General features: G+C 31.5%; 1 protein-coding gene across 2 annotated transcripts; it reads left to right on the forward strand.

The window, feature by feature from the left end:
- The first annotated feature begins 6 nt into the window (after positions 1-6).
- On the forward strand, positions 7-13,978 carry LOC116351139. Of its 2 annotated transcripts, XM_031783198.1 has the most exons (4): positions 4,603-6,079; positions 6,895-7,551; positions 8,026-8,082; positions 10,900-13,978. In XM_031783198.1, the coding sequence occupies exons 1-4, from the start codon at positions 4,894-4,896 to the stop codon at positions 13,851-13,853; spliced, it is 4,854 nt and encodes a 1,617-aa protein (XP_031639058.1). In that variant the 5' UTR covers positions 4,603-4,893; the 3' UTR covers positions 13,854-13,978. The 2 variants fall into 2 exon arrangements, with proteins under 2 accessions (XP_031639057.1, XP_031639058.1); XM_031783197.1 differs by lacking the exons at positions 4,603-6,079; positions 6,895-7,551 and adding an exon at positions 7-3,233.
- Positions 13,979-26,972: the final 12,994 nt, after the last annotated feature.

Genomic DNA, 26,972 nt, shown 5'->3' on the forward strand with positions numbered 1-26,972 from the left:
TGGAGCAGAAGACAAGTTATATTTTGGAAAAGATGACAAAAAACAAACAATGCCTTGTTTCGAATCTTCTGGTGATGAGCATGTGCTAAAATCACCCTCTCTTTCAAAATCAATTATTGCAAAAGATTTAGAAGCTAAGGACTTTGATAAATCATTAGTTGGAGCAGAAGACAAGTTATATTTTGGAAAAAATGACAAAAAACAAATATTGCCTTGTTTCGAATCTTCTGTTGATGAGCATGTGCTAAAATCGACCTCTCTTTCGAAATCAATTATTGCAAAAGATTTAGAAGCTAAGGACTTTGATAAATCATTAGTTAAAGCAGAAGACAAGTTATATATTGGAAAAGATGACAAAAATCAAATAATGCCTTGTTTCGAATCTTCTGTTAATGAGCATCTATTAAAATCGTCCTCTGTTTCGAAATCAACTATTGCAAAAAATTTAGAAGCAATGGACTTTGATAAATCATTAGTTGAGGCAGGAGACAAGTTATATATTGGAAAAGATGAAAAAAATCAAATAATGCCTTGTTTCGAATCTTCTGTTAATAAGCATCTATTAAAATCGTCCTCTGTTTCGAAATCAACTATTGCAAGAGATTTAGAAGCTAAGGACTTTGATGATCCATCAGTTGAAGCAGAAGACAAGTTATCTATTGAAAAATATGACACAAAACAAATAATGCCTTGTTTCGAATATTCTGTTGATGACGATGTGAATAGTTGGAGGTCAAACCATGGGCAGGATCCAGAAAAGTCTGAAGAGTCGTTGGCTAAAAAAAAGTTTTCCTTTGAGGACTCTGAAAATGCAACTGCAGGAATTGAAAATAACTTCGAAGATTTGAAGAAAAGAATCTCTCGTCCAACCAATATTAAATTAAAATCGGAAGATACTACTGAGTGCATAAAGTATATCTTCGAAAAATTGGGTTATCCATTTGAAAATACATTCAGACTAGAAGATTCTTCTTCTGGTAATCAAAAGTTATCAAAAAAAACTGAACCGATTGATAACAAATCTATTTCTTCACATTTATGTCTTGATACAAAATCAAACATTCTGAAAATTAAAAACCTAAAATCTTCCTTTTTTGGTTCTGAAGATACAAATATGGAAAATCATCCAATCCTTCATTCAAGTTTACTGAATGATCAAAATGAAAGTGCTTTCAGTCAGTTCACAGAAAATACAGAATTGGAGCTAAGTGATGAACGAAGTGAATTTTTGATGAAACTCAGTAATGAAAAATACTCTCATTCAAATGGTCAAATCAAACAAAAATTAGAAGTTCGATCAGTTAAGTCAAGTGACACAGATGAAGTTCAAAGCCCTATATCCATAAATGATAATACAACAAAAGTATACAAGATTCGCGAGAATTTTTCAGTTGAAAAAAAATCATTTGAAGATACATCTAATACACAAACCTCTTTACAGAATGGAAACAATATTGTTCTTGAAAACACTAATTTGAAAATGGATATATCAGAAAATATAGAACCTGGATACGATATCCGTGTAAATAGTCATTCTATTAGTAATTTTCCGAATAAGTTGTATGAATGGAACTCTAGTAAATTTGACAGAATTATTTCTTCAACTTCTTCCGGAAATGAAATCTCCGTTAGGACTGTTCCAACAGATATATCGGATGACAATGTTTCATATGATGAGCCTAACGTAATGAATTCCTATAAAATCAATTCTGAAAATAAAATGATATTTGATGATAAGAGTATAAAAAAAAATGAAAGCAAGGAAAATCGATTGGAATTTCGAACTGAAGAAAAAACAAAAACAAATGCAAGTTCATGGAATGAGTCGGGTTCAAAACGACAAAATCTTATGAAAAAATCAGAAACTGAGACAACATTTTCGTGCGTTTCACCAATATCAAAAACACAGGCAAAATTTGATATTAACATAAATAATGGAAAAACAACCATAATGCCAAAGCCGAATTCAATAATAAAAGTTTCCAACAAAGTGCAATCAACTTTGTCACGAGATCAGAAAATTGGCAAAACAAATTCTTTACAAAAAGATGATATAAATATTTTGACACCAGATTACATACATGGATTCGGGGGAAGTTCAAGTAAATTCAATATAAGCACTTGTATGGATAACGAAATGAATGCCATGAACACTGGTCAATCAAAAGCTACTGAAAAATCAAAATCGAATCCAATTTTCAAAAGTAATTTCGATTCTAGAAAAAATAAAGATAAATCTTCTTCAACTCAAAAAGTTTCATCCAAATGTATTATAAGTTCAGATGAAGAAATGTACAGCACTTCAAACACAAATAAAGTAAATCATGATAAACGAGGACAATATACTCAAATAAAAAAAAATGCGACTGAGAATTTGAAAAAATCTAAATATAAACCTAATACATCAAAACTTAATAAAAGAATTGAAAAATCAATAAAGGCCCCTTTAAAAACTGCAAAAGTGCAAATGAAAAGAGTTGAACAAAGCAAAATGACATTAGACATGGACAAAATTGATACGAAAGACATGAAACATGAACAAATACAACCCACACAAAAGACAGAATCAAAAGAAGAAGCCAAGATACAAAAAAAGCACACATTTGACATCATTTATGCAAATACCGATGCGGATGAAATATTTCGTTGTAAATCAGCGTTACAATATAGCAACTTAGATTATACAATAGCTGTTGAATTAACACAGGATCAATCTAGTTCGGTTCCTTCCAGTCCAAATCGTTTGATCAAATCCAAAAAATCCGAACGCAATAAACAATTCACCAGTGAAGTTTTTATGCGAACGGTGAATTCTTCTTCGATAGAAATGATCTACAATCGCCGATCAAGCAATGGCGACAATAATCGGCGCTACCGTGAACTTGAGGCTGGATTCATTGATACAACCGATTCCAGTTTATCGGATTCAGTAGCATTGCCTTCTTCTTCTACTTCGGAAAATCAAAATCCAGAGAGTCAATTCGTCTCAATACAAGGAGTAAAATCTGTTCGTCATCACACTCGTCAATATACACAAAACCAACAAAAGGGATTAGTCGGTCATTTTGGTAGTTACAAAATTTCGGATATATCACCAACGGCATCACCCTCTGTGTCAGTCAATGACAGTATGATTATAGTCGAAAACCATTCATCACCAAATCTTGACCTCAGCGCAATATCAAAACTTCATCAAAAACTAAAAAATGATCACCAGATTGTTTCATTTACAGGTAAATTCTGTATAAGTTATCAAAATTGGAAAGAACAAATTATTTTAAAACACGTAATAATTCCAAAACGATATATCTTCCTATATTCAAAATGTACCGATTTTTTTACTAATATTTGAAATTATGGAAGTTTAAAATACAAAAACAGAATAACTTTGAGTAATAGAGATTCGCCGCAAGACCAGTGACATAGTGTATCTGGGTTGGTATGTAGATTACTTTGATACATAATCTACATTTTGTAAATTTAGATTACTACCATCTAATTTACATATTTTTTCCCATGTAATCTACAACATTTGTATTTTATTCAATTTTGGCAAACAAATATATTAAAATCACCAGAAATTGTTTCAAAATACCGAAAATTGTATAGAATTTTTATTGAAAATTTGTCTATTGGACATTTAACATAACAAACCTTTTCAATAGAAACACATTTCATTCATTCACCAACGTCAGACAATGTTTTGAGTGGCAATTTGTCTCTTATTTTGAATTTTTGAATAATCTACAATGTATTGTAGAAAACGTAGAGTATACACTATACATATTCTACGTAAATTACATTTCTTTTAAAATCGTGTAGTTTTTCCAACCCAGTAGTGTATCGTTCAATTCGAACATGATCAATCAGTGAATCCAGTTCACTATGATTTTGAAATCATTAATTCATTAACCTATGCAGAATGCAGATGCTCGGATAATAAGAAAAAAATCATGATTTTTCTCTGATTGTACTTGTCACAAGTGTTATTTATATGATATTGATACTTTTTAACAAACTGTATTAAAAAAAACGCTCAAGTAAAAAAACGAGATATATTTTTGCTTCGATGAAAAAGTTAATTTTGCCAGATTTTTGGCAAAATTATGCTCGATCACACAGATTAGTTTTAAACGTTATAAATCATAAAGAAATCGTTTTGGAATTAAATATCGATTGTATAGTAATAAACACATGGTGAAATAGTGAGTTTCATCTTTAAACACTTAAAAAAACTCTATATATGTAACATAAAGTACATAAATTCCTAATTCAGTTAATGAGAAATATTCCTTAAAGCCTGTGTGTTTGTTAATTTTCAATTCTTATCATAAGTATCTTGAGAGGCATTTATTTTCATTTGCATAATTTTACTGCTTCTTTTTGCAACTGATTTATTTTAATCTCTTCCTCATTTGTGATTGTTTGTCAGCAAAACTTACATAAAAATGTGATCTTCTCGGACATGAATATATATCCACATAAATCAGAAATGCAAAGTCATAAATTTACCTGTTACTTTGAAAAAATTGAGACGATATTTACAATAATTTTTTTGACATAGAGAAAACATCATTTGATCATCTTGATATTTCTGCAAATATGTTGTTTTATCTTGCTTATTCTATTTAAAAGGAATTGAGCGTAAATAGTGACAAAAAAGAAGCCTTATATACTGGCAAAGTACACTAACTTATGTGCAAATAGTTTGTTTAGAAAAAAGTGCAGTTTTACACTCATGGTTACCCGAAATATTTTGCTTGTAATTAGTTTGTACGAGGATTTTCACCTAACCGATTTTACTGTATTTGATAATGAATAAATTATTATTTTATTATTTTCGTCTAAGAAGAAACGATTCACTCTGTCTAATCAACCACTCGAACTTCAAATATGAATGAAATACCAAAGATCTCAATCACTCAAGATTTCACGGATGACGAAGATATCGATAGTGAATATGCAGGAAATATTGAAGATATACTCACCGATGTTGAAGAGTTGGATAGCGATGAAAAAAAAAACCAATTACCATCAAGTCAACTATTGAAAACACTTAAAAAAGTTAAACCGAAAAACAAAGATTATAGTGCAACTGATATTGAGGATTGCCAAGACTCCGGTTCAAATGATTCAGTAGATTTGATGCAAGATTTTGAGGAACATTTAAGTTTGAATGAATTTTTGGATCAAGGATTTATTGAAGAGACAGTCTGCGGTGATAACGATAAGATAAAACACAGCCGGAGAACCAAACATTCCCGTTTGAATGTACCAAAAGAAGACGATGGTGCTGTTACTGATTGTGAAGACTTGAATACATCCGATAATGAACTAATTATTGAAGAAATCCCAAATGATTTCAAATTTGATAATTTTTTGATAGAAAATGACGACTTCGGGTCGTTTCATGTTGAGAATTCCAAATATGTCCATAATAAAAATATATTCATGAATGGTATGTCAAATGTGGATGGTTCCGATAGCAATTTTCATAGGAGAAATTGGGAAGAAACGTCGGACGTTGAAAACATTGCATTTTCGGATCAAGAAGATCAAAACACATTCCCCGATCATATAAATCAATGTGCCAACGCATTTGATGCGGAAGAAATAATTTTAGAGGCTAGCGATAATGATGATGCATTCTTTAAAAGTGAAGCAATACCAGAAATATGTGTTGAATTCAAAAGCAATAGAACAAAAAAATTGCGTTTCAGTAGCAATAGACAAAAAAATAGAAATTCATTGTCTGTACAACCAATTCCGGATGAAGCTGTGACTGATGTGGAAAACATAGACTCATCCGATGATGAGGGCTTTAACCTGAAGAAGAATATGATAATCCCTATAGCATATGTGAACACTTCGAGTAAACCATATACTGATGTTGAAGATTTTGATGTTGACGATGATTGCATTGCAACCACTTCAAATGATATCAAACTACCATCGCCAGTTCGTGAAATAACAGTAATGAGAGAAGATCAACATGGTGATCCTGTTGCCAAAGTAATGCCTTTGGTGCTTAGTGCGAATAGATCCTTTTTAGGAATACGAGAAGATTATGTCGAAAAAGGTCAGTTCAAGAAATCAAAATTAACTATTCTTATCTTAAATGAATAAATCAAATATTAATTTAGCAATAAAACAAGAGCAAATAGCTTGAATTGAGTGTTTCATGAATTTATGATAATAATGTTTCTTTTGCCGTTTAATAATATCTATTGAGTTTCCATTTTTCGATGGAAATTGTTATCACAAATCCGATTGTAAACATTTTTGTGAGTCATTTTGGTCATGACTCCATTTTATTTTCCCATATTTCTTTGACGATCGACCTTTTGTGTGAAAATCATAAATTTTGGTTGATTAGATTTTCACTTTTTACTTTCATTCAAACTTTTCTAGAAATAGCGTCACATATTTTCACTAATTAATCACTAAATATTGGATTGTGCTTTTTTCCATAAATTTTAAATGAATATTTTTTATATTTCCAATGAACTTTATCAAACAAATAATTCTACGTAATTATAAATTAGAATTCTCGTAACTAAAAAACACCCATCACCAATTTTCAAAACGACCAAATGAAAAAAAATTCAGAGCTGTCAACGAATGTCCGTTTGTTCGTTTGTTACCCTTAATTAAATATTTAAATTTCAAACAAACATATTTTGAACATCTGAGCTCTCGAACGTGTTCCGTTATACGAACAAACATGGAAAACATTTCATTTTCTATGAACAAACATCCAAACAGTTCCCACAAACGAACACAAAATTCTATGAACGAATGATCCGTTCGTTCGTTTGTGTTCGTTGAAAGCACTGATTGTTGAATTATTATATTAATCATTTCGATTTTTATTCTTCTCCTTCGAATATAAAGGTTTAACTGACACAGAAGATATGAGTGGGAATGAAGAAGATTACGATGATGATGTTAATTATGAAATAGTTGAAATACCAAATATGGATGGTGGAATTGTAAGTTCTGCTGAAGGTTTAACGTCATTCAGTCGTAACCAAAAATCTGCTGAGCATGAACAATTGACAGATATTGAAGAGATTCGTGTGAGTAGTGAAAGATATTTGCGACGCAAACGATTGAAAAAATCATTGAAAACCAAAGGAGGTCTCCTAGATGTTAATGGAGATGAATGTGGGGATGTTACAGAGAATGAAGAGCTTTATTTAAGTGATATTGAAACTGATTTGAATCGCATCATTGTACATGAGCAAAGAAATCATGAAGATGCTTACACTGATACTGAAGAGTTTTCAGGCGATGAGAATACCATTAAGAAATGTAATAATGAAATTGATGTACATGTTCTACAACAAGAAGCTTTCTTTTCAACGATTACATCGACAGATGGTGGACAGGGTAAACCACTTTCACAACATGGCCATTCAAAAATTTCAACAACCATCAAAACTTGTGAGGAGAAGCAAGAATCCTCTGCTGATATGTCATACACAGACGTGGAAGAATTGGAACAAACCGAAGGAGACGATTTCCTGGATGTTGATTCACAATCACGTGGTACAACGCCAAATTTGTTACGTACTGCATTTAATGAGAGCGTATCATTTTCTGTACATGATCAAACTAAAAACGAATTTGACACATCTAACGAAGCCGATCACATCAAAGGCTTTGAAGATATTCGTGACAGTCTCACTGATATTGAATGTTTAGAGTAATACATCTTTATCTCAAATATACATTTAAAACATGTGTTTCTCTTTTTAATGTTTATTGTTTTTTTTTTAATAGTTGAAGCCAAATTCAACAGAAAAACAACAAAAACTATTATACCAATAATATCCATTTAAATTATACAATTAAAAATGTCGTATCGTATTCATATTTAAATAATATATTCCTAGCGGCTGCAAGCAGTCATATTACCTTAATAATGTATGAATATGTTACCTTGATATCTTGGGTTGTGATATTTATTTTTTTTAATTTTTGAAAACTATGAAAATAATTATTTATTTTAATTACTTTCAGGTGTAGAATCCCCACAAAAACTTGAAGATGACTTGAATGATGCGAGTAGCACAAATGGTAAGTAAACCATTTTCAGATAACTTTTAATTTATTAATATAATCATCATTTCATACAGCCATTGGTATTTAATACACACTGTATTAGTATCTAACTGATATCAAAATTCAAGAAATTTGATCTGAATGCTTCAATGTGGAATTCATTTCTTTTAATTCCAATTTTAAATCAGAAGAATCGTTCAGCTGAAAACATTTGCTCCATTTTATCAAGTTGAATAATCAAATCTTTTACGAATCCAATCATTCATTTCATTATGCAGTATAACCATGATAAATGCTGTGTGTGATTTAAAAAAAATTAAGATTTGTCATGTGTTTTTTGGTTTTTACACTTATTTGATGCTCATAAGTTGCAAAGTCTAGGGTTCTGTTGAGTCCATAGTATCCATATTACAACTATAACAATTATATTGTATCGCACTAAATAATGTGTCAGTTAATATTATATAGTAAATAAATCTAATATTTGAACGTCATGAAAATTTTTTTTATTTCACCACAGTGGACAAATTTCATTTTTCATTATTTTTATTTCAAAAGAAACATTCTATCACAAAAAACAAACAAACTAAAGAAATACCACTCCAAAATTCCTAAAACTTTCTTTGTATTAATTAAAATTGCTCAAAATTGAAGAAAAAAGATCGTATAAAATTGAAGATTCGTTATTTGTATAGTCTTTATCAAACTTTTCGATAATGTGCTAGTAAGATAAAGCTTAGATATTTTAGTTTCTATCATCGTTTCTTTAATTTAAGTTGTCTTCAAAATCATTACAATACTAACAAAAAAAGATTATTGTAAAGCAATCAAATATATCAATATCCACAAATAATTTATTACGATTTTATTATACAAAACAGGAACAAACGACTATTTGAAATTAGTTCGTTCGGAAGCTATACAATTGGTTGATAATATACTTGACCGGAGTATTTTCTTTATTAATTCCCAACAACATTCATCAAATACTTTGAATTCAGAAAGTGAAAATTTTGCTATCAAATGCGATCCGCATGGTGCTGATCTAATTAAATCACCGACTATCGAATCAATGTCGGGAAAATCTTTTGACGATAATCTTAGCGGTCCGGATGAAAACAATCCGCTGAACGAAGGTCTGAGTTTCAATCAAACGTTATATGACCAATCAAATGATCATAACACAAGAAATTAATTACAACATCCAAACGATGCAATACTTAAATTATAAAATATAACCGTATACACTTTGAATAAATGGGAAGAAAATAACTGAGTAAAAGAATCGTTGGGATTGCATTTGATCTTAATTTTATATATGATGATTCGAAAAAAATGAATGTAGTTGGTTTTTATTCGCTTCTTTCGTTTTGTTCCAAGTGTTATTTTTGTAAGTAAATGTCTAGTCATGAAAAATCCATCTATTTAAAAAAAAAACAACATGCGTCACGCTGTTAACAAAATTCATTTCTTCTATAGATGAGACGAGATTTTGCTAATTTCAATCAACAAAGAATAATCGATGATAAAGCTTCTATCCGAAATGCGCAGTTTTCACTATACATCATACTCTAAAAGGTGAATTAACAAATCCAATGCAACGATAGAGAATTTTTATGGATTCAGTTCAAAAGTATAAAATGTCTATATTCGACTTTTTTAACAATTAAAAAATTGTTCAAAATAAAATAATAAGCATATTGAAGTGAATTCATTAAATTCTTGTTAGTGACAAGTACCTTCTTTTATGTGATGATATTTTCATTAAAAACTTGCAAAATTTTACATTTTTGATATCAAAGTAAAATTAAAATAATAAGAAAATTCGTCCTGCAACGCTTACTTATATAATGAATGTGCCTATTTGCATTTTGTACAAATATGCTACATGTCATAAATCCTCACACTTTTCCAACACTCACACACAGCATGCTTCAATGGTTTGTTCCTCTTGCATACGAATGGTTTGGTATTGCTTTTTAAGAACAATATACTGTCATCTTTCTAATTTCGCTTATTTCAATTCTGTTTGCTTGTAGAATTGACAACAGAAAACTTTTTCAATGAATGTAATTTAGTTTTCAAATGTAACTAGATTACGGTAAGAAAAACACAAGTTCTTCGTAAGTCAACTAAAATTCTTCTGAAAATAAAAAAAGCTAAGCTGGAATGAATAGGAAATGTTTTGAATATTATAATATTTTTGTTGAAACCAAATGGTTATAAAACAACAAATCTTTTATTCTAATTTCTTATTTAAAAATTAGAAAATGTTGTTCCAATAAGTACATTGAGAGAATATAATTTTGAAATACCAAGTACCTACTCGGCACCGTAAATATTTCAAATTCTATATAATCAACTTATTATGGATGATAGTTAAATAATGGATCAAAACATGAACATTTATCGTGCACTAAATATAAGAATAAATAAATTAGAGAGAATGAGTGAATTCATTCTGTGTATTAAGTCATTTTCTCTTGAAAGTAATTACTTAAAAATCAAATGATTTGTTAAATAGGGACATATTCATTTAATATCAACTGTTTTTTCAAATGTAAATTTGTATAAAAATAGCTTGTGTAAATCAATATTTTCAAAGGTTTACTTTTAAGAACTACAATTTTCCACTAAATAATCAATTTTCAGTAATTTCAATTATATCAACTTGTAAAGGTACAATTTTACATGCAAATTACACACAATCCAAATATCCTGAAATACTTTTGAAAAGCTAGATTCCCACAAGATGATTTTTTTTGAAATGATGCGGGTGAATTCAGATGAAAATCATAAAATTTGGTATTTCCATTCACTTCAAATTTTTAGATTCAAGAAGTCTAAGAAGTCTAATTACTCCAAAACCAACACCTCGTTCGTTCAACCCTAATAACTATGATGCTATTGCTTCAGAAACAGTTGATGATGTGCATACTTCAGAAATTGACAAAGATGATAATAGGGCCTGTACCGCAATTGATCGAAGTTCAGGTGATTTTTCTGAAACAAAAAAATTTTGGCAATCACTTGAGTCCGGTTCAATAGATGATCCAAACATTTCACCAATACCAAAGCCACGTTCACAATCACATGTTCAAGTCAGAGGTGTTCGATACATTAATGATGATTTTGATACAGTTAACTTATTGACCAGCATTACCCCAAATGAACAAAATATTAGTCAAACATCATTGAGCAATAAGGACATTGATCGACACAATGTTCCAATTACTGATCATTTGAATAATGTAAGCCCAAAACTTTCGGATCACAACGATATTATATTACATTCAGCAGAAAAATATTCTGCATCTATATATAATGTTAAAGAACGCGAAAATATATTAGATGACGACGATGATGAAGATGTATTAAATGAAAAAAAAACAGCTGCTTTTTATATTGGTGAGTCAAGCGGAGATCTTATTACAAAATCAGCGATTGAAAAACAACCAATTATTGCATATGATATCGATGGTAAAGAGTTGAAAGATGTTGTAAAACTTGACCAGAAAACTGAAATCGAATGCAGTGATTATAAGTATGAAGTTCGATTTAATTTACAACCTGAAGAAATTGGTGTTGCCTCTTATGGAAAATTGGATAATATACAACAGATTAGAATGCATAAATCTTTGGAAGAAAAGTGTGAAACAGAAATACCCGAAAATGTTATTCTTGAATCGCCGAATTCAAATGACCAAGCCGAGTGTTCTAAAAGTTGTGATACAAGCCTTGAACAAGCTACAATTAATTTTCAATCGAAAATTGAATTAAAAGAGACAGCTGAACAATTTGAATACACAGCACCAACGTGCACAATTTCTAAATCTCAAGAAATCGAGAAAAACATCGATGAAGAGAGAATTGAAACATTTGAACCTGTGAAAATGGCTGAAACAATATTATTACAATCTGATCATAGCACTCGAAAAATATTGGATTCCACCGAAAAAGTTCAGTTTCACGATAAAGCAGTCAAAGTATGTCACGCTCCAATTGATACTTTGTCCAATGTTTCACAGAACATAGATGAGATAAAAATTGCGAGCAATGAAAGAAGAAAAAACGAAAAGTCACAATTCGAATTTGATAGTAATATGGAACATTATGACATTATTGAGCCAAAAACCACACTCGTTGTTAATATTCCTGTTGAAAATTTGAATCAAGAACAATACATAGAAGTAGAAGCTATTGAGAGTGAAAGCACACAAAAACCAAAATTCCAAGCAAATTTTGTTCATGAATTTTCTGATAAAATTACATCTGAAATAATAAAACCAGAAGATAATATAATTGATTACACATTAGATCCTGATGAAGACAAAATATATCCAGTCGCACATATGAATATGCTTTTGAGACAGGAATGCAGTAATAAAATGGAAACTCGAGTCGGAGAAGTCAGTCAAAAACAGTCAACAGATGAGTCTAGTTTGACTACCAGTAAATCGGAGGTCATTCACCGTACTGGTTCATCAAAGGGGGCCTCAAAAACACGATGGTCATTAAATGAACAAGATCATTCAAGTCCGAGCAGTCATAGCGTCGATAATAGTCGTCCGTGTTCATCGGACATTGAAAATTTGTATGTTTCATACCCAAATTCCTCAGGAGAATATCAAACGGCTTTGGATGCATCATCACTTATTCCTGGTTCAACTGAATATCATACAGCTGTCAGTTCTTTTGATCACAGTGGGAAAACTATAAGTTCAGAAGAAAGCATGAAAAGTTTTGATTCGGAAATCTCTAGTAACTTGGGAAGTATAGAAGTATCGGATGCATCAGAGACGTTGGTACCATCAACTGCTGACATTGACCTTGAATTTGATGAAAATGAACTTCGATTGTCGAGCTTACATACTGTCAGTGATATTATCTTGGATGCAGAAAATCCACTTGAACTTGATTCTGATGAATCTGCAGGTCAGATGAGACGTTCACATGAAATGATATTTGCACATGTTGAATCATCGAACACAACCGATATGCCCAATCGTAAAGTTAGTGAAGAAGAATTCAATGTGCAACAATTTTCAACAACCCTTGGCGATGCCAGTAATTTGTCGATAAGTTTTTCAACAGCATCGAACGCCGATACAATTATTGAAAATATTCAAGAAGATATGGCAACTTCGTATGATGCTGTATCACTTGTTGGAAGTTATGAAAGAAGAGCAAGTTTGATGAATGACATTTTCTCTTCTCAAGAAAAAGTACCTCATGCTGAAACAGATAATGATAGAATAACTGAAATTGATAATATGACACCACGTCGAAGCAAAGGTCACAAGCGTAATGACAGTACGTGCATTGATCTTGCAAAGCTATCACAAGAGAGTACAGACAGTTTGCTTGATGAAGAAATGATTATTCACGATGTTCGGGAGGAAGATGAACAGAAAGAAAGTGGATCAGACTCCGATTACGATCGCTATGAAACTGAATATTCCAGATCATTTAAGACACCAGAAAGTAAAAATTTTCAACGAAAAAAGAAAGCAATGTCACCAAAAAGTGCACAAAAACCAGAACAAGAGCAAACGGAACGTAAGAAATCAATTCCGAACATTGAAACAATTGTTGAAGTATCTGAAGATGATATTCAAAAACTACGTAATCATGGAATATCACAGAATATGAATATATATAACTATTCAATAATACCAAACATAAAAATAACAGATATAACAGATGATCCAACAAAATGTTTTGAAAAAATGGAACCTATAACAGTTCCAGAAAAAAAAAAACCGATAAATCAGGATCAGAATTAGATACTGTGAGCAAGGACACGAGAATTTCTGAAGCAGAATATGAAAAACTTATTGAGCGCCAATACAAAAATCAAGAAGATCTATATGAATCAAAAGTTGATTCAGATTTATGTGACTCATTTGAATTAGTAGAACAGCCAGATATTTCCGATGAGTTTGTAATTATCGAGGAAGTTGCAAGAGAAGCCAATGAGCTTATGACTGAAGGTCAAAGTGTTTCAATTCAACAGACACAATATGTGAAGAAACACGATGATGAAGTTGAAAGAATAATAATAAAATCAGCACCGGCTGCAACAAATGAAGGATCAACTTTATTGCAAGGACGCCATGATTTAGCATTTGAATTTGAAGAAAGTCCATCGAGTGGTGCCAATACTGAGTCAAGTGAAGACGGCGCTGGAATTGAATCTAGTCGCAAATGGATTGAAATGCAATTGGCAGAACAAGCTCAAAACTTACGATATCCTTATGATATCGATCGCGGTGCCCTTGAAGATATTAAAGAAGAAGATACAGATTTTGAAATTGGCAGTAGTCGAATTAGTAGTTTCAAGGATTCATATTCTAGCAACGATTTTGAAGTAGCCGGAACACGACGCTATCAAATAAAAGACCATGATAATATTTCGGTTAATAGTTTGCAGGAATTTGAAAGACTTGAACAAGCAATTTCATTGGAAAACAAAAAATTCCACTCAAGTTCAAATGATTCATTTAGTAATGGCAGTTTTCCAAAACGTGGTTTGCGAACAGCTCAAGCCGATGAAATCTCTTTATGCAGCCTACAAGATTTTGAAGGATTGGAAAATGCTTGCTTGGAAGCTACTTTATTGGAGCTTAAAGCCAAAGAAGAGCATGCCTTATTGTTCTCACGTTCCGATGAATCAAATAAATCCAATAAATTAGATCGTGGTTCAAAAGTAGGTACAATTGCATCAAAGTTAAAATTTGAACTAGAAGAGGATATTTCATATCAGATGGAAGTTTCCACTGACAGTTTGGAAGCAAAGCAAATAAGCAAAAAGTTAACATACAGCAAAAATGCATCTCAACATGGTAGCAGCGATAGTTTGGAAATAAGTAGAAGTGCCGATATAATGACAAGCAGCATCGATTCAATCGAGATTTCCAAAGATGGAATAACTTCCAAAACATCAAAATCCGAGTGTGATTCTATCGAACAAAGTGCACGTGTTGAAAAACGCGACAGTATCGAATCAATTGATGCTCAATATGCTGTAATGAATAAATCTTCACATGTACAAAGTGATTCTGTCGATGAGAATCTTCTTGATCTTTGCTCATCAAGCGCAATCGGTGGTACTACCGAAATCAAAATAACCACTTCAGTGGCATCATCTGGATACGGTGGTTGTATTAGCAAGGATATATCAAGTGATTCATTAAATCTAAACTTAGAACCAGAATTACTCGTAACGAGTACTGAGAGTCCCGATAACACATGCTCTACATTTGCAACGTATCAAATCCAGACCGATTCTCAGATGACAATGTCTGGAAGCCTGACAAGCTGTGATTCAAATACTCTTGTTGACTCTTGCGAAACCATCAATTACAATGATTCATCGAATGTAATGCCTGATAATACGATTGGGGCTTCAACTACTTTGACTACAACTAGTATAAATAGATCGATTAATCGTCAGTAATTTATTAACAATGAAACGTCAAGTTTTTTGAAGGTACTATTCTTTTTTCCCTTGCTCTCGAATATAAAACAAGTATACTCGAATTTGATTGCAACTGATTCAAATACTTTAATAATAAGATGATGTTGCCATTTATTTTATTTATGTAATATTATTTATAATATTTTTTGTTTTTTTTTTAGATTTTTTTCATCTTTTAAAATTGGAAAAAATATGCTCAAAAATTTGACAGACAAAATTATTTCAAATTCGATTAATTAATTTTGAATCTTAAAAGAAACACCTCAGATAAAATGATTCTGTAAAAAATACCATATTTTATTTTACAATTCGGTTATCATAATTGTTTTTTACTGACTTTTTTTTGTTCATGGCTTAGCTACACTTCACTTTCTTAGAACTAATAACTATGATAATTTGGCTTCAAACTTTCTTACCAATTTTTGAAGTATTAGGAACAATGCATTGAATCTATTGACCGAAGTTAGAAAAGCGTTGTTGTACATTTTTAATTTTGTATCCATAGAAAAAAAGAACAGATTTTATTCATAATCTCAAAAATAATATAACCAGAAATGTCAACCAACTCATTCATTTCTCTCCCGTTTTGTTTGGCATGAATATAATATCATCAAATAAAATTTTGAGTTATATAAGTTCGAATTCCTTACTCTCAAATTTTCTTGAGTTCGTTCAATTCAGTTTTTTAATTTTTTGTTTTTTTTTTGTTTTCAATTATGCTTCAATAATAAAAAATACAAATGAAAACACTAATGAAATTTTTCTTTAATTCTCTTTTTTCTGCTTATAGGCGAGTCTCAAAAGAAGAAAAATGAACGGTCCCGTAAATAATTTTGTAAGTAGCAAATAGTTATCGTAATTAACCCTCTAGTGATAAATTATCATCATCTGATAGCCTTCAGTCTGAAAACAGTTTATTTATCTGCCGTGTCGAAAGTGCGTAAAACTGAGTTCGGGAATTTTTTTCTCATGATTTAAAGTATTTCCTCTTTATCGAAAAAATAGAAATAATTAATTTTTGTTACATAATATATCATATGTCCATAAAGTCTACACAGTAAATTCAGGCGTTTATTGCGCTACATAAACAAAATCAAAAATGTCAAGCAATGCACATAGGACACTTAACGAGACTCCCACTCTTCTGTCAAACACAAAAATGTCCATTAGCATATGTCCATTCGTGATGGCGTACAAATTGGATTTACGAAAAAGTGTCTCAAATGGATTTTGGCAAGCTAAGTTCAAAACAAATTCTGCATGTGTTTAAAGATGAACCAAAGTCTTTTCAAACCATATATCGTGATTCACGGATTTAAAATGAATGTAGTGCTGTAACGTAATGTTAACCATCCGTTATCAACCAAATATTGTTGAAATCGATTGAGTTCGTTAAGATTTATCTGATTACAGACAAATCTTTGCAAGCAGAAAAAACCACAAAAAATAGAATTTTCATGAAAAAAAGACCATCTTTTCAACTTTACAAAAAGACACCAAATTAAATATTTCTCTTATGTTTTTGGATGAATTTCCAAAATACTTGATAAATACATGATGAATTTCCAAAATAAACGATCTCAGAACGTTCTGTCATACGCTCGCTATTTGTATTGTTTACAGTGACATCTAAATTGCGTCTCAACAAAAAAATGAATTTTACTCGTGAAAATTTTCGTGCGATAATTTACTACGACTTTGGATTGGGTGTATCTCAACAACAGTGTTTTGATCAACTTCATTTGGTCTTTGGCGATGAAGCCCCATGCAAGGCCACTGTATATCACTTGTTTACTGAATTCAATCGTGGTCGTCATTCGGTCAATTTTTGACAACCTTTGGAATTTTTTTGTTTCATATTCTGCTGGTTCCTAATGATCGTGTCCAAATCTATTGTTTTGGTTCAAATTTGTATGTGCTGTAACCATAAGAATCACCAAAACTGAATTTTTGCTTGACCAATCCGGTTTTCAGTACTTGATGACAATTTTGAAGGGTTTGAGAATTTAAATTGGGAATACGACCCACACATTTTAGACACATGCAGAATTTGTTTTGAACTTAGCTCGCCAAAACCATTTGAGACACTTTTTCATAAATCCAATTTGTATGCCATCGCGAATGAATATAATTGAATGGTTTGTGTTTGACAGTAGAGTATGAGTCCCGTTAAGTCTCCTGTATGCATTGCTTGACATTTTTGATTTTGTTTATGTAGCACAAGCCTGAATTTATTCTAAAGACTTTTTACACATATGTTAATGAATTTCCCAAAATAATTTTAATCACAATTTTCATTTCTTTTCAATCAAAATGTCTGTTTAGTGTATAATACTTTTTATCCAATACCTTTCAGGACTACATTTTTAAAATGAATTGCATCTATTTTAGACCAAGAGCCACTCCAACAAGTAACTTTTTTTTTGCTTTATGTCAGACAACTATTGGGCTTATGCATTAAAAAAGGGAATTAGAATATATGTCACCACTTGCGATTGCGTTGTAGTAGATCAATGACAGATACGTCATTTGAAAGGCCTATTCAAATATTGTCAAAATCAGTCAAGAGTATTTCATTTGTTTGTGCGCATCATATTTTTTTCAACGATGGAAAATTTTGAAAGTTGGAGAAAAAAACATAATTCGCGGGGGGCAAAAATGATAATGCCACAAAATGGATAAAAATGTTATTCGAGCACAGTGTTGTCACTGATAGTGTAGAATGGACCTTTCTCAATAGCTTAGAGCAAAAAAGAATAAAATCGATTCAAGCCAATCATAAAAAATCGGCTGGGGGGCAACTACCCCCCAATTTTGGGGACTTTTTCAATATTCGATCCAGTCGGAAGAATAATGTGCATCAAAAAATGCTGAAACTTATCTGAAAGTATTATCTGAAAGTAATTAGTCGATTTGAGTCCGTTTCGAAAGTAAAAGAAACGAAAAAAATTCCAAAATCAAAAAATGGCCATTTTTGAGGAGCAAATTTTTTCTGACTTTTTGCACACTTGGTCCAGAATAATATGAGCGCAGTTGGAGAGAAGCGTCTTTTACTCCCCGGTATGATCAATAGACATTGTACCCACTTAGTTCGATTAAATGTCGTGTGCCTGATTGGCAGCTCTTTATTTATGGAATAGCCCAAAAAAGGGTCAATGAATACATAACTTCAAAGGAAGAAAAATCATTTCGACCCGATTTTCGTCCTTTAACTATGGGCACTATTATTCGCGGATAGAAAACACATCAATTAATAAAGCGAGCTGCATGTTTGATTTTCTGGAATATATTTTGTTTTTGCTCAAAGATTCTTCGATTAAAATTTCTGCATGAAATTCCGCATTGTTTACAAAATCTGCATGAATGAAGTATGTAAAAAAAACTATCAACTTTTTTGTCAGCTTTATGTCTGAAATTTTAAACATCGATTTTACTTTTCCGTACACATAGTGTAAGGTGAAAAGTATTTGTAATCGGTCAAAATTTTGAAAACTTCAGAAACATGTTTTCTGGACGTTTCTGAGAACAGAGAACCCAAATCAGGCCGTTTTGAGCATGGTTTATGTTAATTTGTACGTCGTACGTTGTACGTTGAACGTCGTACGTTGAACGTCGTACGCAAAATTTGCTAGCAAGATTGCGCTCATCTTAGAATCTAATTGAAAATCTGACTTTACAGGATGATTGGGGCTCTCGAGGAATAGAAATCATTAGATTTTGAGCGACTTTGGTTGATGGAAAAAAAATTCATGCCTGGAGTGATACCTATGAAAAAGAGTCCAATTTTCGTCTGAAAGTCATACTTAATGTAGACCTAAAGACTCAAAAATATTTTTTGGCACGAGAAAACCGAATCCGAGGTTAGTTTTGAGATACAATCAATTTTTGATACAATTTCCTTGAAAAAATCACAAAAAATTGAATTTTTGTATGGGAGCCATGTCTGTATGCTACTTTAATGACGTGAAACTTTGCACAGACTATTTTTCACACAAAAAAATAACATTCTGAAAGTTTAAAGAGATTTCAATTAAAATTAGGGGTACCTTCCGAACAAAATTTTGGATTTTTCGCTCAAACCACCGTGCGGAAAAGTTCGTCTCACTCCCGTAAGACTCTTTATTTTATCATAAAATAACACTAAATTATGAAAATCTGCACTTAAATACACATATTTATTGTTTTCAGCATAAACAAAATTACATGTTTGTATATATGGAAATGTTAATCGGGAGACGGATAATCGAAGTTCAACTGTATATAGATAGATATTCCTATACTATATATAAACAAAATTAAAAAAGCTCAACATTTTCCCAAGTTTCAAGACGTTCAATCGCTTACTTATATTTAAGCCTGTCAGACTTTTTTTAATGTCAATCCGGTTCGAATTATACGGGCGATTTCCCCCTCAAAACCGGGTGAAATCTGGACAATGGAACCAAATTTGCGTACAGAAAATCCGGACGGAAAAGTTTCAATTTTTTTATATGAGTAATTTTTTTTAGGTTGATGAATATATTGTGCATCGATTCAAATCTGTTAATTAGCATACAAAAGGAATTTATGGCTATGTTTATTAAAAAAATATAATATAAATAACCTGGATTTATCCGAGCGATCTGGCAGGCTTACACTTATACAAAATATGACCTTTTTAAGTCAAAATCAGTTTATGATTTTTGTAGAAATTTGGAATTCAATTGTAAACTAAATTTGTGTATGGACACTCGCCCAAATGTCGGACTATTTGTTTGAATTTTCAACTTCAATTTAATATTTAACATTTTTGGTTTCATGAAAAAATATCACTTTATACACAATTCGATACAGAATTTAATTGTGCTTCATTTCACGTTTCTCAAAAGATAGTAATTTCCAAAAATGTATTATTTTTTTCCATTCTTTCGTCATAACATCGAAAATTCCAAATGTCGGATATTCGTCGTCCAATTCTCGGCTCCCTAATCTCGACATATTTCATGCATTTTCACTACGAAACTTGTAAACTTTAAGTTTTGACAGCCCATGAACGCACTATTTACATTCAGGTAAACAATACAAAATATTGGAGTTAAAATTATTAGATTGATATATTTTTGCTCCATATTTTATTTTACTTATTTTTCTATAGTAAAGTGGCAAAAATATTTAAAAATATTACGTTAGTTCACTGATCTAGAATATTTTTGGTTTGAATTTCACAATGATCCAAATACGACTTTAACTGTCACATCTGTCAAATCCAAAGTGTTTCACTTGAAACTTCGGTGCTTTATGTGTCGGCAATTGGACGATTTATTCCGGAATAATATTACAGTGAAAAATGAAAAATAAATATAATTGTTTTTCTTTATATTTTCAAAATTTCTGTTCAATAATTAAATTAAACTATCTACAATTCGCCGATATAATTTTTTTTCCAAACTAGTTATTTTTTCATATAAAAAAACGCATTTTACCGGCTTGTCTCAAAATGACATAGTTTAACTTTTGACGTGAAAAAGTGATAAAAATGCCGAATTTTTTTTGAACGTAATTTGTGAAAGCAATAATAGATTTTTGATTAAAATTTGGATTATAATAAAGAGATTTGATATTGATCTTTCATAATTTACTTTTAAAAATGCAATTCAAATGAATTTTCAATTTTTAATTTCAATTCACCTCTCGGTATTCCGACATTTGGTCGTGTGTCGACATTTGGCAATCTACTGTATACTGTATGTATTACATATGATCAATTAAGATGAATTTAAAACGGAATCAATAGAATAATTTATTTCGTACACCTTTTGAGTTAATAAAGATAGTTCATTTTATACATCTTTTATTATAGTACAACTTATTATTTTATAAATTATATTGCGCCTTAGATCTGAAATCGGCTACAATAGAATTCAATCTGTATAGTTTAACTTTTTACTCTAGATTTTTATTGGATGTATAGTTCAGAAATCGCGCACGAAGTATTTTTTAAATCATAAGAATCGATATTTGACATTTGATTGATGTGAATACTGAATAAAAAATGTTCGAACTAATCCCGAAAAAGAAGCATTTCTGGGAATTCTATTTATTAAACTTCAATATATTAGGTAGTATGAAAGTCTATATAAATGCCCTAGATATTTGTGAAATGTGCCTAAATATTACGAGGGCTGCTCCATATATTACTAGAATTGGCAATATTTAGTGTTGTCCGATACAAACCATTGTCATATTCGTTAAGTTTAACATTTGGTAGCATAAACGATCTCAGAACGTTCTGTCATACGCTCGCTATTTGTATTGTTTACAGTGACATCTAAAAAATGAATTTTACTCGTGAAAATTTTCGTGCGATAATTTACTACGACTTTGGATTGGGTGTATCTCAACAACAGTGTTTTGATCAACTTCATTTGGTCTTTGGCGATGAAGCTCCATGCAAGGCCACTGTATATCACTGGTTTAATGAATTCAATCGTGGTCGTCATTCGCTCATCGAAGAATTCCGTGAAGGTCGTCCAAAATCGGTTGTTGTTCCAGAAACTATCGATGCTGTCAGAAACATGATAAAGCAAGATCGCCATGTCACATACCGTGAGATTGAGGCATCCTTGAGCATTAGTATGAGAAGCATACACACGATTTTGCATGAACATTTGGCCGTAAAAAAGATTAGCTCTCGTTGGATTCCACATAAATTGACCGATGACCAAAAATTAGCTCGTGTGAATTGGTGCAAAGAAATGCTCAACAAATATAACCGCGGTGCATCATATTCCGTCCATAACATCGTCACAGAAACTAAACAGCAGTCGACAGTATGGGTCTTCCAAAGTGAAGATAATCCAACGAAAGTTGTTCGCGCTCGAAGTGTTGCGAAGCAAATGGTCGCCTGTTTTTTCGCAATTAGTGGACATGTGGCAACAGTTCCACTAGAGGATCGTGGAACAGTCAATTCTGACTGGTACACCACCATTTGTTTGCCAGAAGTGTTTGGTGAATTGAGAAAAAATAACCACCGTCGCAGAATAATTCTTCATCATGATAATGCGAGCTCTCACACATCTCATCACAACTGAATATTTGACCGCTCAAAAGATCGAATTAATGGATCATCCACCGTACAGTCCTGATTTAGCACCCAACGATTTCTTTTTGTTTCCGAGCGTAAAGGAAAAACTGCGTGGTCAACGATTTTCGACGCCAGAAGAAGCAGTTGATGCGTTAAAAACACACGTTTTGGAGATATAAGTTTCGGAGTGGCATGAATGCTACGGCAAGTGATTCGAGCGTATGCAAAAGTGTATCGACCATCATGGCGAATACTTTGAAAAACAATAAAGCCATTTTTGATAAAAAAACGATTGCGATGTATATGCTTTTCTAGAAATATATGGAGCAGCCTACGTATTTAGTAAATAATCTTAGAAGCTTTTATTGTGTTACTCAAACTAGAGTAAATATTTAATTTCTCTCTTGATAATAAACATGAAATTGAATCTTTTAATCCCATTTTTTCATAAACTCAATCATACCAAAAAGGCATATTTTATTCGGAACCCATAAAAACAGCAAACATTTTTGCTTTTGAGGTTTTCACTCTGTGATTGAAATAGGAGATAGTAATTCATGGTTTTTAGCAACGGTTTCAGAAAAGCTCCCTAATGGGCAAACCAATTAATGACTTTTTTCAAGTTGACTAATTATTAAAGTTTGAAAATTTTGACAAAAAAAGACGGAATTCGGTGTATTTCAAAAACGAAAGTACAAAATAGAAAAGAGCCATACCGTGTCAAACAACATTTGGTAGCTTCAAGCAAAAATTGCGAGGGAGTAATGAATTAAAATGCTCAAATAAAATTATTATTTGAAATACGATGGTGATGAATCTGTTAAAAATGTAAATTTGTTGAACTTAAAAAAAATTCACAATGCAATCGCTCTCTCTTTCTCTCTCTCTCTCTCTTTCTCTCTCTCTCTCTCTCTCTCTCTCTCTCTAAGAGAAGAAATTATGTTGGAAAAAAGAGTGAAAAAATAATACTTTAAAGAAGAATTCTGTAAGTGCTTTTCTCAAGGAAACAGTGGAAAAAATAGAAGTTTCGGAAATGTAGAGAAATGTGTTTTGTACACGCCAAAGCAAAATACATTTTGAAGCTGCTCAAAAAAATTTTATCGAACAAAAAATGAAACAGACACGTAAAAATTATGATTTGAATAAAATCAATTCGGAAACTTATGAAAAAATATCTACGAAATATATTGCTTTTCGTTTTTTATTTTAATTAAGTTGCCCAAGCTGGAATTGATTAATAATTTTCTGAAGATTTTTTTAGTATTTATATAATTATATTTTGTAAAATAATTAGTTTGCTTTATCTAGAATTTTTGGGTTAGTTACCTTTTAGAGATCTTTTCCGAAACACACCTTGATGAAGAATGTGGTATGCGTGCATAAGCAATTTTCGCAATTAGTACGAAAAAATCTACATACATTTTTAAAGTAGTCTTTATTTTTTTATCAACTAACTGAATCTATTCCAAACAAGCTAATTTATGTATTCTTTGAACCTCAATATTTATAGTTTGAAATAATGAAAAAAAAAACTTTCTGCTTTGTACACATTTCTAGATTTTATGATGTGCATGATCCTATAATAATTAGTTTTCTTAGACAATCGAAAATAAAATAAAAAACAACTTAAAGTTCATAGAAGAACCGGAGATTTTATCATCTGAATATTGTTACACAGTAAGACGCTATACGCAAAACCGACTGGTACGTGCGCTCATACGTTTTTACATCCTTTACATCTAGTGACCATACGATTTTTTGACTGATTCGTTACTTTTTGTGCGTATCTTCGCACAGTCCAAAAATCGTATGGTAATAGATGTAAAAGATGTAAAAACGTATGAGCGCACGTACCAGTCGGTTTTGCGTATAGCGTCGGCTGATATTTTCTTTCTGTGTATAAAAAAAATAATAACATTCTTCCAAATTCTATCTTGCGTGTTTGCTTCTTTGGACATTCTAAATTTAATGTATACTTATTTCTAAAGGGATGTTTTGTTTTTAGCCTTATGGCTCAAAGAGTAGAAGTATAATTTGACACTAAACAAATTACACTCATTGAAACTATTTTAGGCTCAGATAATTTGCAAGAAATTGATGAAAATCCTACGATTAGAATGAATCAATGTACATCGAGTGATCTTGGATTCTAGATTTCTTTTATAATTCATATTTAAGAGACGCGTCAAGTAATTGGCTTTACAAAAATGAGAGACAATTACAACAAGTGATTTGAGCTGTTGACAAGTACAAATCAGAGCCGAGAATTTGTTTATCTACTCTATAATTTTGATGGGATTAAAATATAATCCTTTCGGATTTAATAAAAAATCCAAATGGATTGAAATGAAATGAAGAAGGTGCTGGAAAGATTTTTTGTATACGGTGATTTTAAAATACAGTAGTTTTAAAAAAAAAAAATTACATTGTATTAATTGGATTGGATAATCATTCTGGTGAAAGACTGTTTCCGACTGTTTCATATTGTATTGACATTTACATGAAACTTCAAACGCTTAAGCGTAATTGTCATTGTCTTTCGACATACCCTTTCACTGTCTTATTTTTTGTGTGTAAAATGCGTTCACTGTTGTCAAAAAAACTATTTTTGTTTCTGTTGGAATTTCGATTAATTCGAATTTTGTTTATTAAAAGATGATTTGCAATAAAATTCTTTTTTCATCGCTTCTGGATTTATTGGATTTCCGATAAAATGTTTTACAACTAGTGAAAACAAAGTGAAGAATCGATTAGCGTATAGTTTTCAATAATATTTTGGATCGGCTTAGATTGTAAAATGCGTGAGAATATTCTTGCTTTGTTGATTCATTTGCATCGAAAAAATTATATTTATGCAAAAGTGAAATAGACGCATTTCGATTTTTTTATTCTGAATCCATTCGATCACATGAATTCAGTATTTAAATTATCAGGAACCTATAAATCCATCACGTTTATAAGAGACATGGCGACGTGTCAAACAACATTTAACATAGCATGCCATACCATTGGTACAAAGGAACACACTGACTCCGATTCAGTGTTTATTGCACAATTATTGTTGCTATCTCGATCCCATGATGGATCCCTTACATTTTGTGCCAACGTTCTATCACATCTATCCTAAACGAACAGTAATCATCATTTATTATTTATAAGGTTTCAAGCAATTTGAATGAAAATAGAACAGTTTTTACTCAAAATTTTCGATAAAAAACATCTCCATAAATTGATGTGTTTTGAAACTGGAATGCTTCTCAAGCAAAAATAATTAATTATACCTTTAGTATACACTCGTTTGGACGTTAAATATATAAGTGAAGTTCACCTAACAGTACAAAATGTACCATTTTTCAGAAAACCAAAATCTACCTCACTTTGCTTAGAAGTCATTATTTTTCCACTATAATCGATTTTTAAGAATGACAAAAAAAGCCACCCTCCAAGATTTTCTACAGTACATTGATACGAATAAGACACTTGATAAGTTTGCACATTGGTTGATCGATGGCAAACAAACATTTGTATTTGTAGGTGAACATTTCATTGCTGCCAAATCAAAGGGTTATTTTTTATTTATGATTGAATTTATAACATTATATTGTGTTTGCCAAATATTATTTGTGATTTTATCCTTAAAAATGGTTATGTTCGTTCGAAATTACGCGATTTGTTTGAGAAAGTGAGGCGACGGCGCAACTGTACAGTGGTCACAGTGTATGAATTTCGAACAAGAAATGTGTGCTCGTTGTGTTTCAAAGACTTAGAATTTTCGAAGGAAGGTGATCGTGTGAGGATGAAATAAACAACGGCCTCGTCCTGGACGGTCCAGGCTAGACCACGTATGGAATCAAAATTCCGACTCTACAAAGAAAAATTGACAATTGGTCGTACTTACATATATGGAATTGTAACACAAACGCCGGTCGAAATATGCCCTACAAAGATTTGTGCATTTGATTGAATCGATTTCTCAATATGAACAATAAGTAATGAATTTGTTATTTGTTGAGGACAGTGTACTATAATGAATGAAGAACTACACGCCGTATTTCCAATTCAGGTAAAAAAAATTATCAAATTATAATGATAATTCCATTATGGAATATTCAAAATGCACATTTACTATGTTTAACTTGAAGTTCAAGTATTACTTTTCCGCACACACCTAGTGTGTAAAGTAAAGTATTGGAATCGGTCGAAAAATTACCACCCCTCAAAAACATGTTTTCTGGGTGTTTTCGAGCCAGTAACACGAATCTAGCGATCTATCCGAATGTATGTGTGTGGTACCCTGTATCCTGCACCCTGTACCCTGTACGCAAAAATTTGTTAACAATATAACTTTCAACCAAGAAAAGT

This window comes from Contarinia nasturtii, unplaced genomic scaffold (genome assembly GCF_009176525.2).
Source record: "Contarinia nasturtii isolate CC-2019 unplaced genomic scaffold, AAFC_CNas_1.1 Cnas_scaffold_4702, whole genome shotgun sequence".
Lineage (NCBI taxonomy): Eukaryota > Metazoa > Arthropoda > Insecta > Diptera > Cecidomyiidae > Contarinia > Contarinia nasturtii.